At 39.4% G+C, this 15,171-nt stretch overlaps 1 protein-coding gene across 1 annotated transcript in view; it reads left to right on the top strand.

Moving 5' to 3' along the window:
• GPRC6A (G protein-coupled receptor class C group 6 member A) overlaps nt 1-11,771 on the top strand; it is a gene marked incomplete at both ends in the record, with an annotated part of 39,055 nt that extends 27,284 nt beyond the window's left edge. Inside the window, 3 exons of the mRNA XM_081346641.1 lie at nt 5,050-5,262; nt 8,447-8,570; nt 10,639-11,771. Coding sequence (XP_081202767.1) covers nt 5,050-5,262; nt 8,447-8,570; nt 10,639-11,771 — 1,470 coding nt within the window. The remainder of the gene's footprint in view (nt 1-5,049; nt 5,263-8,446; nt 8,571-10,638) is intronic.
• Between the last annotated feature and the right edge of the window lie 3,400 nt (nt 11,772-15,171).

Genomic DNA, 15,171 nt, shown 5'->3' with positions numbered 1-15,171 from the left:
AGATCATATTTGAAGGTGAAGAGCCACTTACAAGATCAGCTTCCACCATTAAAATTTACTAAGAAGGAGTTAATTGAAATCTAAACTTTTTTTTGGGGGGGAGCTTCATCTTTGCTCCTAAATGAAAATACAAATAGACACCTTTGTTGTTGTTAGTTGCGAAGTCTTGTCCTACCCATCGCGACCCCATGGACAACGTTCCTCCAGGCCTTTCTGTCCTCTACCATCTTCTGGAGTCCATTTAAGCTCACACCTAGTATGCTTCAGTGACTCCATCCAGCCACCTCATTCTCTGTCGTCCCCTTCTTCTATTGCCCTTTTACTACTCCATATATCCCCCTATTCCCCTATTGACTACTTTATAATTTCTGGGTGGGTCAAAACTCAGAGAAAGTAACCCACTCAAGATATCATGAATGCATCTTGGCAAAAGGGATTTAAATCAAATCCCAATAGCAGCCCCCCCCCTTTCAAATTCTGAGCATCACATTTTAGTGACAGGGTTAATTCTTTTGAAAGTAAAATCCTTAGTTTCAAGAAGAAAATTTTCCATTCTGATCTACAGTAATTTGCTGCTATCTCAGCAACAATATATTGTTGAGATGTGTTTGAATATTAGTAGAGGCAATATATTGTTTCATCATGCTGTTTCCAAATGTCATTGGAGATGCTTGCTATACCTTACCTTAAAAAATTCTAAGCAAAACATCATAGAAAGCAAGCTGACACTTCCCCCCCAACACACAGATGAAAGCATAAAAAGAGGAAAGAATAAAGAGACAGCTGATGAAAGAATAAAGAGATAATCTCAGCGAGAGATACCCTTGAGATTATCAAGAACCTGGTGCTTAGCATATATTGAGGGCTCTTCATCCATTTCAGTGCAGCCTGTTTTCATGCAGGTCCTTAGTTAGGCTGACTCTAAATAATGGCCATGTTTATTTAGTTAATAGACAGCCATCACTGGCATAATGCTTAACCATCTCTTAGCAAACTAACCCAACAATTTTCTAGAAAATGGCTCTCAAATAGGAAAAAAAAAGTGTTGCTAGCTTCTTTCTCCAGTATCAGCCCAAGCAGAGAGATTTCCACTTCAGCTAATTTTCTCTAACTTAGCTCTTTCACTCAAGATCAAATATAAGTAAACCATTCCTGACTTAAAAGAAGAAGTTTTGTGCCTTTCAAGTACCCAAAATATAACTGCCTGAAAATCATTTATCTTCCTCTAAGAGAGGCAAAACAGGTGTAGAGCTATAATAATCAATCAAATAGAATCCAACTGACATTTTTATCTGAATATCAGGGCTGGAATATTGTCTTCTGCATTTTTTTTTCTTTTTCCCTTATAAAGCAGAATCTATTTGTAAGGCAAATAATGAAGCACCCCCTCATGGCCCTTAACCTTCTTTTGATCTTGTAATTGAAGAAATATTTGTAAGTGTGTGTAACCCTGAAGTCGTAATCCTGCTGGACAATCAATACAAACTTCTGATAGACATATATATGAGTCTGTCTGGATTAGTTGCACACATTTTACGACCCTATCCAAACTTTGATTGTTTAGGATTGGATATTCTCAGTCACAGCACCTACTCTATGGATTGGCATCCGCCAAATAGTTACACGAGCCCCATTCTCCCTGCCTTAAGGGAGCCCTAAAAGAGCCCGGGCTCTTTTCCAAAATTTGGGTTGCAAAGTTTGGGGTCAAAGGGTCAAAGTGGGGATATTGTAGGTGAGTGTTTTTAATCAGTTCTCTCAGAGCAAATAAGTAGGGAGTTTCTATAATGTTTTTCTTGTTTTCGAGTCTTCTGAATGCCTTCATTTTGTCATTTTGGAGTTGGGCAATCTAGACTCTCTCTCTCTCTCTCTCTCTCTCTCTCTCTCTCTCTCTCTCTCTCTCTCTCTCTCTCTCTCTCTCTCTCTCTCTCTCTCTCTCTCTCTCTCCCTCCCTCCCTCCCTCCCTCCCTCCCTCCCTCCCTCCCTCTCTCTCTCTCTCCCTCCCTCCCTCCCTCTCCTTCTCCCTCTCCCTCTCCCTCTCCCTCCCTCTCCCTCTGTATATGTGTGTGTATCTGTCTGCGTGTACATGTGTTGAAGGGATTTTTGAAATCCAAACTCACTGATATGTTGTTATTCCTGCTTCTCGCATAATGTTTTGAGCTTAATGCTAATGCTATTATTGAGGGAGTACCCTGTCAACTTATCTTGTTTTTTGGGTGGAGATACACTTGCAAAAGAGCTTTCCCACAATTACTGAACCCTCAACTTTCTGGCAAGTGGAGCTGACTTTAAAATGGTTCTGTTTGTTTTTAGCAAAGACTTTAAATCAGTACTCCTTTAAATCAATAATCTGGGAGTTCCACCAATTGTTGTGGACTTCAACTTCCAGAATTCTCAGAAATTGCAAAGGGGCATTTTGGAAGCTGAAGACTCCCCCCCCACACACACACACCCATTATTTGCTGAGAGAAAGGATTCCCCAAATAAAAATTATTCACTGTATAACAGTTTTTAATCATGTGATTAAAATGGGATTTTCCTCATTTGGAGGTACTGTGATTGGTTAGCAAATGCTAGGATTTAAAAACAAATTGAACTATGGCCATGAACTTTATATACTGCTTGTGAACTTCCAAAGTATGGGCATTGTATGTCTGGAAGAGAAAATGCATAAAATATCAATAAAATGATCGAGAATTTAGATCATCCCCTTATCACGAAAGCCAAAAGTTTGTGGGAGACATGATAGAGACTGAGATATCCATCAGTTTTCAAAAAGTGGATCAAAATAATTTTTCTTCTCTCCTGCAAATACACAGTTCTGGAACTCTTCTGTGAAAATGACAATTTTTTTCAAGCTAAATGATAAATTCTAACACTGCTGCCTCAAGTCTATGTATATTTACCCCTACAGTGTGGCTGTAGTATTATTTTTTATCCTTATTAATAATTTTTTATTCCCTTTTATTGATATTATTATTATTATAATTCTTTTGCTTTGCATGCATGCAGAGTGTTTCTGTACTGGAGACAAATTCTTGTGTGTTTAATCACACTTGGCCAAATAAAGTATTCGATTCAATTCAAAAATGAATTTTTAGAATTCTAAATAATGATTGGCACAGGTTAGAATGGATTTTTCCCCCAGTTTCGGCAAATGTACCGATAATATTTTATTTATATTAGTAATTTGTTTAATTAATATTTTGTCTTTCCTCCAAGAAGTTGATGCAGCTTCCATGGGAAGCCCTCCTCAACAGAACAGGAATATTTAATGCTACAAGTTTTTATTTCTTTATGGTAGCTTAAGGTATCTGATTGGCTTTTGCTAGTAGCAGGTTTTGGGCTGACTGGAAGCTTGGCCTGATTCAGAAAGGTAATGTGCATGTTGCTAGTCATTGAATTTGCAACATTTGATCTGGGGAGAGTATTAGCATCAAACATATAAACACTTTCCTGAATCACCCAATGCTTTGTCATTCAGTGATTCATAGCTTTACCCCCACATCCCTTTTCCTGAAAACATTGTATTTGAAATGATAGCAATGATCTGTAATGAGCCATACCCTTCACATAAACATAATATAATTCGATCTTACAGGCATCAAATAAAGCAATTAACCACATACGCAACAGCCTTTCACTCAGTTTGTTGTGCAATCTAAGAACAAATGTGGCCAGTTTTATTAAAGCTGTCAAGATTGTGTTCCTGAGTCCTGAACAGTTTCATTAAAAGCAAAACTATACACAAATGGCATATCCATTTCCTAATATATCCAAGAAGTCAAATGAGGAGCATATGAGGAGTGAGATGATAAACTGAAGGATTGCATTTCAATGATGAAAGTAACATGAAGGGAACAGAATGGATTAGGACTCTTTTCCCTGAGCTGCTAGAGTTTTAGTTGCAAGGGGTTATTGTTTCTTTTATTTTACTCAGGATAGGGGCATATTCAACACTGTCTTTCAAGTACAATATTCTGCTATTCTCCTGCATAGACTGAGCTATAGTGGAGTGGTATGGTACCATAAAAATGCCTGGTACCATAAGAAAGCATTGTATTCTTGAATCCCCTTCTATGTAAACAGGTGGACTTTTAAGCCTTGACAACAACATTAAAAATCATTTCAATTATATTTTTAATGCGGAAAGAAAGAAGAGTTAATCACATGAGAATTCTATCAATACAATACTTCAAATGCAATTCCAAAAAGCTGCCACATGCTCTGGAAGAAAGGTGAAGCTACTTTAAAGAGTTACAGATAGGAATTATGTTCATGTGCAAAGCATTTTTACTCAAGTGTTTCCAAAATGCTGCAGGAAAGTAATTGTATGGACTGTGTTTAATATTTTGAGTTGTATAATTGATTCACATTAAAACAAGTCTTTTTTTCTGACTCAGCTGACTTCTTCAGTGGTCCCTGGAATGCCACTCAAAGGACAACTGTGGCGTTCAATTCAAGGAAGATCGTCCATACCCTGTATTTCAAAATATTATTACTGCTAAAAGTCATTTAAGCCCAAATTGTCCCACGTCAAATACATCAGCCGTACATTCGCTAACCATGTCCTTCTCAATTATAGTTATGATGAATAAAAGCCAAGATCTGCTTCTTCTTGAAATGATAAACATATTACAGGAAGCTATACTGAAGACTTCATAGCATTTGCAAAAGTTAATCGCATTAATTTTCTATAGCTTAGTAATATTGTTAGTAGCTTATTTCTTTCCAAGGGAAATAAGATTAAGTTAATATTTTATTTTTATTTTAGCAAATAAAACAATAATTTTATTTTAGAGATGACATCAAGTTGATAAACTGCCTTCTGAAAGAAAGCAATCAGGAAAAGCTTCCTTTATTTTTATTTCATTCCATGATCCTTTCTTCAAATTTTAATTGCCCACCTATTCCCCTTGCTTAGATGGTTTCAATAAACATTTCTTCTTAACACAAATGCTCAAGTACGCAGTGCTATTATGTTGCTGCTATCTGTGTTTGCTTTCCTTAAGCAATATTGTTTTTCATCATTACTTGTTTTCATTATTGCAGTTGCTTGAAATACTTAAAGAGATAAAGTTCACTGATAATGAACGGGAGGTCTATTTTGACTCTCAAGGAGACATTAACACAGGTTATGACGTTCTCCTCTGGAAGGAAATTGATGGAAGAGTGGTGATTACCAACATGGCAGAATATGACCTGGAGAAAGAAGACTTCATCTTTGCAGATAAAGAAGACGAAATTGAATTCATGAATCTAAAGGTATCTGAAGGCACCTTGGAAAAACCATGGGACTGAAATACACATGGATTTATCCATACAGGAGATTTGTATAGACCTGGGCCCAAGCTTTAGCTTGCCACTAAATGGGGAAAGAAAAATGCAGGAAATGTTGGATTATGCCTAGGCCACCTGAATCCCATCCAGACATTTAGAACATCAATCCATAAGTCCCATTTAGCATATGTTGTACTTCAAAATGTCTAGAGGGCTCTAGACTGATCATCACTGTAAGCCAAAAAGCTGCTTTAAGGAGTTAAAGAGAAGTGTTTCATGAGCACTCCCAGACCCTCTGAAGCACCTTTTCGCCTTCAAATGTGAGGGGCTGTAGAGTCCTAAAACTCCTGTCATTAAAACATATAATAAATATTTGTTTTTCCCCATTGTGACTTCTGGTCAAACAGTTTTTTTTTTGAAACAGTTCTAAAAACGTGTTTGCCAGAGACATGAATGGGATGAGAATACCTTTATTCTTTTCTTTGAGATATTTCATATGGTTGTTTAAAGGCAAAATCTCCTTACCACAAAGTTTTAAAAAGAATTTTACAATAATAACACATGAAAGGCAATCGTTTGAAGCAGCAGTATCAAGAAATCAAACTAACAACAGTAGTAGGAACTCTAAACTGCAAAAGAAAGCTGGGCATTCATTATTTTAAGGAAAAACACATGTAGATTGTGCTGGTCCCTTTACAGAAGTCTGGAGAAAGAGTAACATTTCCATTCCATGCGAAGATATTCTGTAATGATGACACTCTTTGTCTTTTGCTCAACAGTGCAACAGTTTATACCTTCAGGCACATGAATTAGGTTTATGTGGCTTAACAGAGGATCCAAGAGGTGCATGGAGTTCTTCAAATAAGATTCAGAAGGCATTTAGGGATTAAAAGATCCACACCAGAGCAGGAGCTAAATTCTAACTTTACCTCGATCTTTTAAGTAATAGGTGTAATATATTTTTATTGCCTTTGCCCAGAAGAGCAACTGAAAATACCCGAGTGACCTTGAAAAATAGAAAGTTAAACAATGGTCTAATGTCAGGGCACAGTTGAGTGCAAAGTCCTTCTCCGGAGAGGAATAAAGCAGGTGAATCAGCAAAAGGTGACACTAAGCTCTTCTGGTAACTAATAGCAATACACCCAGAGAATCTCAGATTTTACACATGGCCCTTTGAAGAGAATGCAATTCCTTCCAACTCCATTCTGATCATTTGGGTCCCCCTCTAATGGTGTCTGGGTTTCAGCCAGCCTTCTACAAATTCCTTCCAAAGACCTCCTGAATATTTCCATTCCCTCACTGGAACTAACTGAAGGAAACTCCAAGTAAAGCAGTGGGTCATTTACATACTGACACATTATCCCAACTGGCAAGATTTCTGAGAAATCTCAAAGACTGTCCATACCTAAGGGTGCCACAGCATCACCTTCCACTTATATCTGTTTAGAAAAGAATGGAGCTATTGTAACCTTATGCTTCTTGGTCCTACTTTAGCTGCTCACCTGGAGGCTATGACAGTTAATGGTACTGAAGGACAATGAAAGATCCAAGAAAAATAACAGGTGGTGATGGCCCTATCAATTCTGCATTGGTCCACCAGGGGCACTGAGGTTGTAGATGCACCATATTGCACCCACAGATACAAGAGATCAGTTTCATCTAAGACTTTATACCACATATAGCAGTCCTTCTTTTCACACACTTCCATTCTCATTGAATAGAAACCTGTGAGCAGGACCCAGATTAAATTAGTGGAATTTAAATTTAGATTCAGATTAAATAAGTAGTATAGGTATTATGGCTCACCAGAGCATGTGCTAGAGGCCTTTTCTTTGCTACTACAGCATCTTTTCATTGATGGTATCTTATTGTGAAAAGTCTCATCTGGTGTGAAAAGCATTCAGAATATATTGCTATATTCCAATATGGCCAGAGTTGCCAGCCCCAACTCTAGACAATCATTGATGCTTTTCAGAGAATAGAATAGAATAGAATAGAATAGAATAGAATAGAATAGAATAGAATAGAATAGAATAGAATAGAATAGAATAGAATAGAATAGAATAGAATAGAATAGAATAGAATAGAATAACAGAGTTAGAAGGGACCTTGTAGGTCATCTAGTCCAACCCCTTGCCCAAGCAGGAAACCCTACAACATTTCTGACAGATAGTACTCCAGTCTCTTCTTGAAAGCCTCTGGTGATGAAGCTCAGACAACGTCTGAAGGCAAGCTGCAAATAGATGTCTATTGTTTGAAGTACAGATAGTCCTTGACTTATGATCATAATGGAGCCTGGAATTTCCATCGTAAGTCATGATGGTCATAAGTCAAGGTACCCATGTGATTGGACCTGATTTTATGACTTTTTTTACAGTGCTTGTTAAAGCGAACACCACAGTCGTTAAATAAAAACTGCAACCATTAAGTGAATTCATGTATTCTTATGGGCATTTTTTTGCTGGAAACTGGCGAAAAAGACTAGAAACCAGCAAAAAAAACCATAGTAAATTGTGGTTACATGACCATGGAATGCTGCCACCAGTAGTAAAGGTGAGCTGGATGCTAAATGCCTAAAATACAGTCATGGAACCAGAAGTGTATGCAGCCATCAGAACTCCAGAAATGAGTCGTAAGTAGCTTTTGTCGGGATCCGTTGCTAAGCAGCCAGTTATAAGTTGAGGACTATCTGTAAGAAAGTAGAAGAGAGCAAGGGAGGAGCTCCCCAATATTCTTTGCAAGAGTATGGCAGTATGAAATTTCAGAAGGGCCATTCAGTGGCACTGTCTCTCATGGATGGCACATCAGGCAAGTTACCTCCACCACAGTATGTGGATGGGCAATAGTATCCAGAATTGGCCACAAATAATATACATTTGACAGAGATAGTCCAGCCTTGGATTTCGATTATTTACACCAGGGGTCTTCAAACTTGGCCCCTTTATGACTTGTGGACTTCAGCTCCCAGAATTCCTCAGCCAGGCACACCTGGCTGAGGAATTCTGGGAGTTGAAGTCCACAAGTCATAAAAGCGCCAAGCTTGAAGACCCCTGATTTACACTAAGGGTCAGATTACAGAATACTATTCCTGGAAAACTTAAGATGAGTTAGTTAATATTTATTCTCATTACTGTTTTTCTCTCTCCTCCTGGTGCATTTGTTCTTGCAGAATGTCCAGTCCAAATGCTCTAGGAAATGCAGACCTGGACAAGTGAAGAAAGTTTCCGCAAGTCCACACACCTGCTGTTACGAGTGCATCAGCTGCCCTGAAAACTACTATACAAACCAGACAGGTAAGAAGCCTCAAGGTTAAATTTGTTGAAGGATGGAACATTTGTATGCTGTTGTTGTTGTTGTTGTTGTTGTTGTTTTTAAAGAAACCCTCACAGAAAAACATTTTTTTCCTGGTGCTTTCAGAAAAGACTTTTTATTGTTCTGCCTCATTCACGTACACCCACACACAACACGAGAAAAATGTGAAGTAGCTGCAGAAAACCATCTGATTCATAGTGCTGGGGAGCTCTTCTCTGTAGAAATCGTACAACTGCACATATATGTAGGATTGTTATAAGGACCACATCTAATAATGCAGAAGGAGTGTGTGGGACAGCTCAGGAAACAAGGGATTTGTTGATAAACAACTCACGGGAGAAGCCTTGAAAGATACAATCGAGCTGTTGGGCTTTATATTTAACTCCTGTTTATGGACTTCTCATGTGACTATGGTGAACATGAATAGAGAGCCATCTGTATCTGCCACTGAGAACTGGAGGATCTCTTTCTCCCTTCTCCATTCACATTATATCTGTGTCAGAAGCACCAAGAGGCTTCCGGGTCAAAAGGATTAGCCAGTGACATGACTGTTGCCCTGGGGACGCCCAGTTGGGGGCTCCTTTCATGTCACCTGGCAGCAGCTAGAGCAAGGACGGGAGCTCACCCTATCCCACAGATGTGGATTGCTAACCTCCAAGTCAGCGTCCTAACCTCCTGAGCCACCCTGCTCCTTCCTTCTCCATTAGATATGGCAGGCGTGATTCTCTGTGGGTGGGGTGGTGATGGAGAAGTATGATCAGGGCTTTTTGTTTGTCATAGAACACACAGAACGGCATTCCGGAACCTTTTTTCAACGGAATTTGTGGAATTAAAAAAAGTTCAGTCAGACCTTCCAACTTCTTGCGGGGAAAAAAAAAGATCTCACAAGGAGTTGGAAGGTCTGACTGAACTTTTTTTAGTCCCACAAACTCTGTTTCCCTGCAGCAGAAGAGAAACATGCCAGAGCTGGAAAGCAAGTTAACAAAGAAATGCTTTTGGAAAGAGGGAGGAGCTGCGCCGGGAGGAGAAGAGGCAGGAAACGGGGCTGCCATTTCTAGAAGGGAGAAGGGAGACATGGGGCAATGCAGGGCAGCAAGCAAGTGCTGTTCTCTGCTCTGTATCCCTGCGCAGAGCTGCTGTGTTCTCCGTGAGACAGGTGGCAAAGGACTGGTGGCGGGAGGTGGCGGGGGAGGCTTGTGCCACCAGGTAATGGCGCAAGCCATGGGAGAGTTGGGCTAGGACAAGGAGGCACCCGGGCAGGTGATCTGTGGGACGAAGCTTAAAGAAAGCCCCTCCAGTGGTGCACAGCAGCAGCGGAGCCATTCACCGTCACTCCCCCCTGGCTCTGAAAGGGCGGATGGAGACCGGGCCTACCCCGCTCATCCCATCCACCTTAGCATGGCAGTCCGGCTCAGGAAGGGAGTAAAAGGTTGCCGATCAAGGAATGGCCTGGCAGGGGAGGGCCTGAGTTCCGGCACCTTTTTTCTTACAAAAAAAGCACTGGGTATGATATTCAGTACAAGAAGGGGACGACAGGGAATGAGGTGGCTGGATGGAGTCACTGAAGCAGTAGGCGTGAGCTTAAATGGACTCCAGAAGATGGTAGAGGATAGGAAGGCCTGGAGGAACCTTGTCCATGGGGTCGCGATGGGTCGGACACGACTTCACAGCTAAGAACAACAACAATATGTCATGGCTTCGTAGAAATGGTCAGTTGTCAGGATGCAAGTATGTTGTAGCAGCATTTGATGATTCTGTCACTGAGTGGACATCTTCATTTTGATATCGTTGTAATTTGCTGCAGATGCCACTGATGGTTGATTTGAAATGGCTTAGTTTAGAAAACTATTCTAATATTCTGCTGAGAATGTTTTTTTCATTCTTATTCCCTAAACTTGTGTCTACACTTTTGTAAGACCAAATATCTCTCAAATTAAAATAAAAATAATTCATTCTAGTGAACCAAGTTGATGCATTTCTAAACTTTCAACAACATTAAGAGAAAGGATAGGTGCTCCTTTTCAAGAATTTTTTTTCTCCTATGCACAGATATGGATTACTGCATTTTATGCAACAACAGAACCCACTGGGCCCCGGTGAACAGCTCAACCTGCTACAGGAAGATGGTTCAATACCTCAACTGGAATGACTGGTTTGCTGTTTTGTTACTGGTTCTCTCTGCCCTTGGAATTGTGTTGATTTGCGCCATTTTCATAATATTTACTCGAAATGTGGACACTCCTGTTGTAAAGGCATCAGGTGGCCTAACTGTATGCTATGTTATACTCCTCTGTCACTTCCTGGCTTTTGTTAGCACAAGTTTATTCATTGGCCAGCCCAAAGCATATAAATGTAAACTAAGACAAGCTCTCTTTGGCATTAGCTTTGCCCTCTGCATTTCATGTATTTTGATTAAGTCCCTGAAAATCTTGCTGGCTTTTAGTTTCGATCCCAAGTTACAAAAATGGCTGAAGGGCCTCTACAGGCCCATCCCCATTGTGTCTTTTTGCACAGGGATTCAGATCTTGATATGTTCAGTCTGGATCACTGTGAGAAGCCCTTTCGTGGCAGAGAACTTCTCCATCCGGAGAGTTATCATCCTGGAATGCAACGAAGGTTCAGCAGTGGCCCTGGGCATCATGTTAGGATACATCGCCTTCCTCGCATTCATCTGCTTTATCTGTGCTTTTAAAGGCAGGAAGCTCCCCGAAAACTACAATGAGGCAAAATTCATTACTTTTGGTATGCTCATCTATTTCATTGCATGGATTATATTCATCCCTGTCTACACCACCACTTTTGGCAAATACTTGCCCGCGGTCGAAATCATTGTCATTCTGATATCTAACTATGGGATCTTGTGCTGTACATTCTTCCCCAAGTGCTACATCATCCTGTATAAGCAAGAAGCGAATACTAAATCCGCCTTCCTTAAAATGCTGTACAATTACTCTTCCAAGAGTGCAGGGAGTATCAGTGTCAATCAAAGTTCTCTGGACTCTAAAAGTGGGACCCCTCCAGTTCCTAGCACAAATGCTTGTTGTAAAGTTAAGGGTGAGAAAAGCTGGCTGAATGGTAGCTGCCATTTGCAGGCCGCTGGGCTCAGAGAAGTGAGAGGGGAAATCCACTTCAAAAATACAGCGGGGCCAACAATACCAAGGAGAAGACTCTCTAGCATATGAAGGGAGATTAGAAGTGGGGGGAGGGGCAGGTGTTCTGGAAATATCATTTCAGGATGAGGTCATTTGATTAACCTTTAAGTATTTATCAACACCCAAGAGATGCAGGTCTCTGCAGACATGATGTTGACTTCCTATGATTGTTTCTTCTCTGCTTTCTTCTCCCGTTTGCCTAACTGTGATTCTTAGCTTACCTAGGATTTGAAATTAGAGGTCAAAAGTTCAGCCCTGAGTAGAATTGTAATCCTGGGTTAGGGGGGAAACTAGCTAGCCTCTATTAGACTAGCGGTAGGTAACATGTTTTCTTTCTTTTTCCTGTGGAGGGCTATAGTGACCTGAAAACCAGGGTGAAGCAAGCGGCAGAGACGGACAATGCCAAAGCAAAGTGGGAATTCCATGATTTTGCTTCCCGGGTTTTCTTTTGGTCTCTCTTGTTCTTTTTCTGAATTTCGTTTTTCTTTCCTTTCCCTTTTGCTAAACATAGGGCAAATCACTTTTCCCCAGGGTCCAAATGGCTTCCTTGACTCGCAAAGGACTTTTAAAATTGGGATGCAGGCTACATTAAATAAGGCTAATGTCTGCTTATGGTCTGGTAGCCATGGTTGTTCACTCCTGTACTTGATCATGGTTAAGAGAAAGAGTCCTTGGGTCCACACATTTTATTAAGGACAATATGTGATTTCAGCCATTGTAAGCGCGGCTTAATGTGGTGTGTATACCAGTTATTGTGGTCTGCAAACCATTGTTTATGGCATAGCAGAATGTGAAACATGCATTCACCTATTGCAAATAAGACTATTTTCATAAACATAGGTACATAAAGACTATTTAAACAACATGTAAATGGTACTTCAACAAACCACAATAAGTCCAACTTCAGTTTTGTGTGACACATAAACCAGATTAATGAAAGGGAATAGGAATTTATGTTGGAGCAGAGGAAGAAATCATATAGCTGGCTTTTGTTTTATGAAATGATTGTTATAATGAAGTTGGACATTGTATCCTAACAGCAGCCAGTTTTTTCTTACTCATATGCATCAGTGATTACAAAGTATGATGATGTGATAGCAATGATATGATAGTTTTGCTGCTGCATTGATGTTTGCTTGGACCTTCCTACAGCACTGAGCAGAACTTCAGCACAGTGAACCCATCCTTAGGGGTGTCTGCAAATCAAAATGTTATCAAAACGATGAAATGGACATCATAATGTCATAATGTAAGTCCACTTGCTATGTACTTGCACATGAAATTGTGCTGCAAGTGCAAAAGAGTAAAATGTATTTGTGATGTTACAGAGCATGTTTCTTCAATGCTCCCTCTTTGCCCCCTTCCCCCATGCACATCATGGAGTTAAGTACATGAATTCAAGTGAGCTTAGCTCTCCTTTGGATTGAGAGTGCTGAAGATAAATGAATATATCTAAGCAAGTAAGAAATCTCTTGAATTCTGAAATGAGTTAAATGATGTGTTCTCATACTTCCATACAAATAAACAAGGCTGCTTTCAAAGTTGCAATGGGACTGTATTTGAAGCACAAGTTTTTTCCGTCTCTTTCCAAAGATCTGAACGAATTGCACCATCAGCAATATTGTTTTCTGCTTCTTCCCGCTGTGCTGCACTCTCACAGTTGCATAAATATTATTCCTGAATTTTCATTTTTGTGCATAAAAATCAGGAGGAGTCAGGAGGCATTGAATTATCTTTCATGAAATTAAAACAGGAAATTATTGCTGATCTAATCAAAGTTATGTCATTCCAAAGTATAAGAAGTGATTGGAAAGTAGCTGCAAATAACATGTACTAAAATACTTACGCTATCTCCTTGTCAAATTTATATTAACATGGGTGGAATTGTGTATTAACAGATGGATATCTCCTTTAGCAGTAGCCCTAATACATCTAACAATAGGGTGAACTAATGACCTCACTGAAACAAAGAGGGGTATTTATCATAACTTTTTCAGATGTCAGCTTTACATCCATTAGTCTTGGTGCAAAACCATGCATCTCTTTTTTGTCAAGAATACACACACAGAGAGACAGAGAGATTAATATTTATAAAATAATTCATATAACTTCTGTTGAAAAACCTCTGTTGTGATATGATGGGTGGAGCTCAAAGGGATTTACTTTTGGAAGGGATTACACTGTGGGCATATTCTTTTCACCTTTGAAACATTCTCTCTCTCTCTCTCTCTCTCTCTCTCTCTCTCTCTCTCTCTCTCTCTCTCTCTCTCTCTCTCTCTCTCTCTCTCTCTCTCTCTCCATATTTGTGTGGTACATATGCATGTGCATGTGTGTATCATTACATACAGATACAGACACATAAGCAGAAACATTTGATTGTATATACGTACATGCTTGTAAATATTTGTAAATGCTGTTACCAATACTTCACAAGTCTTCAGTGTTAAATATTTGCTGTTCAAAGCTAAACTGCCTGAAATCTGAACTTGTGGTTTCGAAGCAGAGCCTCACATTTAATAAAATGGCTATTCTTTCATCATTGTTGGAATGGATATTTTTGTGAACAGAAACTTCTCGTTATAAAAGAAAGAGTATAATTACTCTCCCATTAAAGATTTAAATTTATCTTTTTCTGGAATACTTTTCTCTGGAGAGGGGAATGATGAATAAGCAATAACTGCATTGTTTTTATAGTAATGCAAAAAAAAATTCCAGTGCTTTGTTGTAGTGTAAGGTGACACATCACTTTGGGGATGAAAAATAGATTAAATTGGAAATTTCTGTGGATCAACTCAGTGGTTAGGAATTCTACAGGTATTTGTTTACAAGCAAGATGTTTGCAAGATCAAGGAATTTGATTGAACCATTAGGAGACAGGATATGATCAATAAGGACTATATATCCAATGGGTCAACAATGTGATCTTTTGTCTTTTTCACAGTAGAAAAAAATGAGCTAAAGCAGAATGTTTTAAGTTGTGAAAAGAGAATGGGTTGTACAGTTTGTTCACACAATTCCCCCCCCCAAAAAAAAAAGTTTGTGCAGATTCATTCCTGTTTGGGGTACTTCTGTTGATGTCACACTCCTTGACAGTTTTGTTTCCAAATGACCTCCCCACAATAGCCACCATTTTAGTCCCATACAAACTTGCAGCAGCCAATACAAGTGCAAGCCGAACCAGCTACTTAGCAATATGGGTAAAGATTTAATATCAAGCTCATCTTTAACAGGGATTTTATTAATGTCTTCAGATGTAAGAAACAGTGTGGGCTGGTTTGCAAAACAGTACCAGTTCTCTGTAATCCGAAAGTGAAGGATTGTAGCAGAAAACAATTGCAAGATTTATTGAACACTGCCCTCTTATGGACAAAGTACAAATTGCTGCTAGGTTGGCGGTGGGAAAATTGTACATATCTATATAGCCACTTGT

The sequence above is a fragment of the Vipera berus genome (assembly GCF_964194415.1).
Source record: "Vipera berus genome assembly, chromosome: 1".
NCBI lineage: Eukaryota > Metazoa > Chordata > Lepidosauria > Squamata > Viperidae > Vipera > Vipera berus.
Note: the sequence above shows the minus strand (reverse complement) of the source record. Positions and strands in the feature narration are given on the sequence as shown.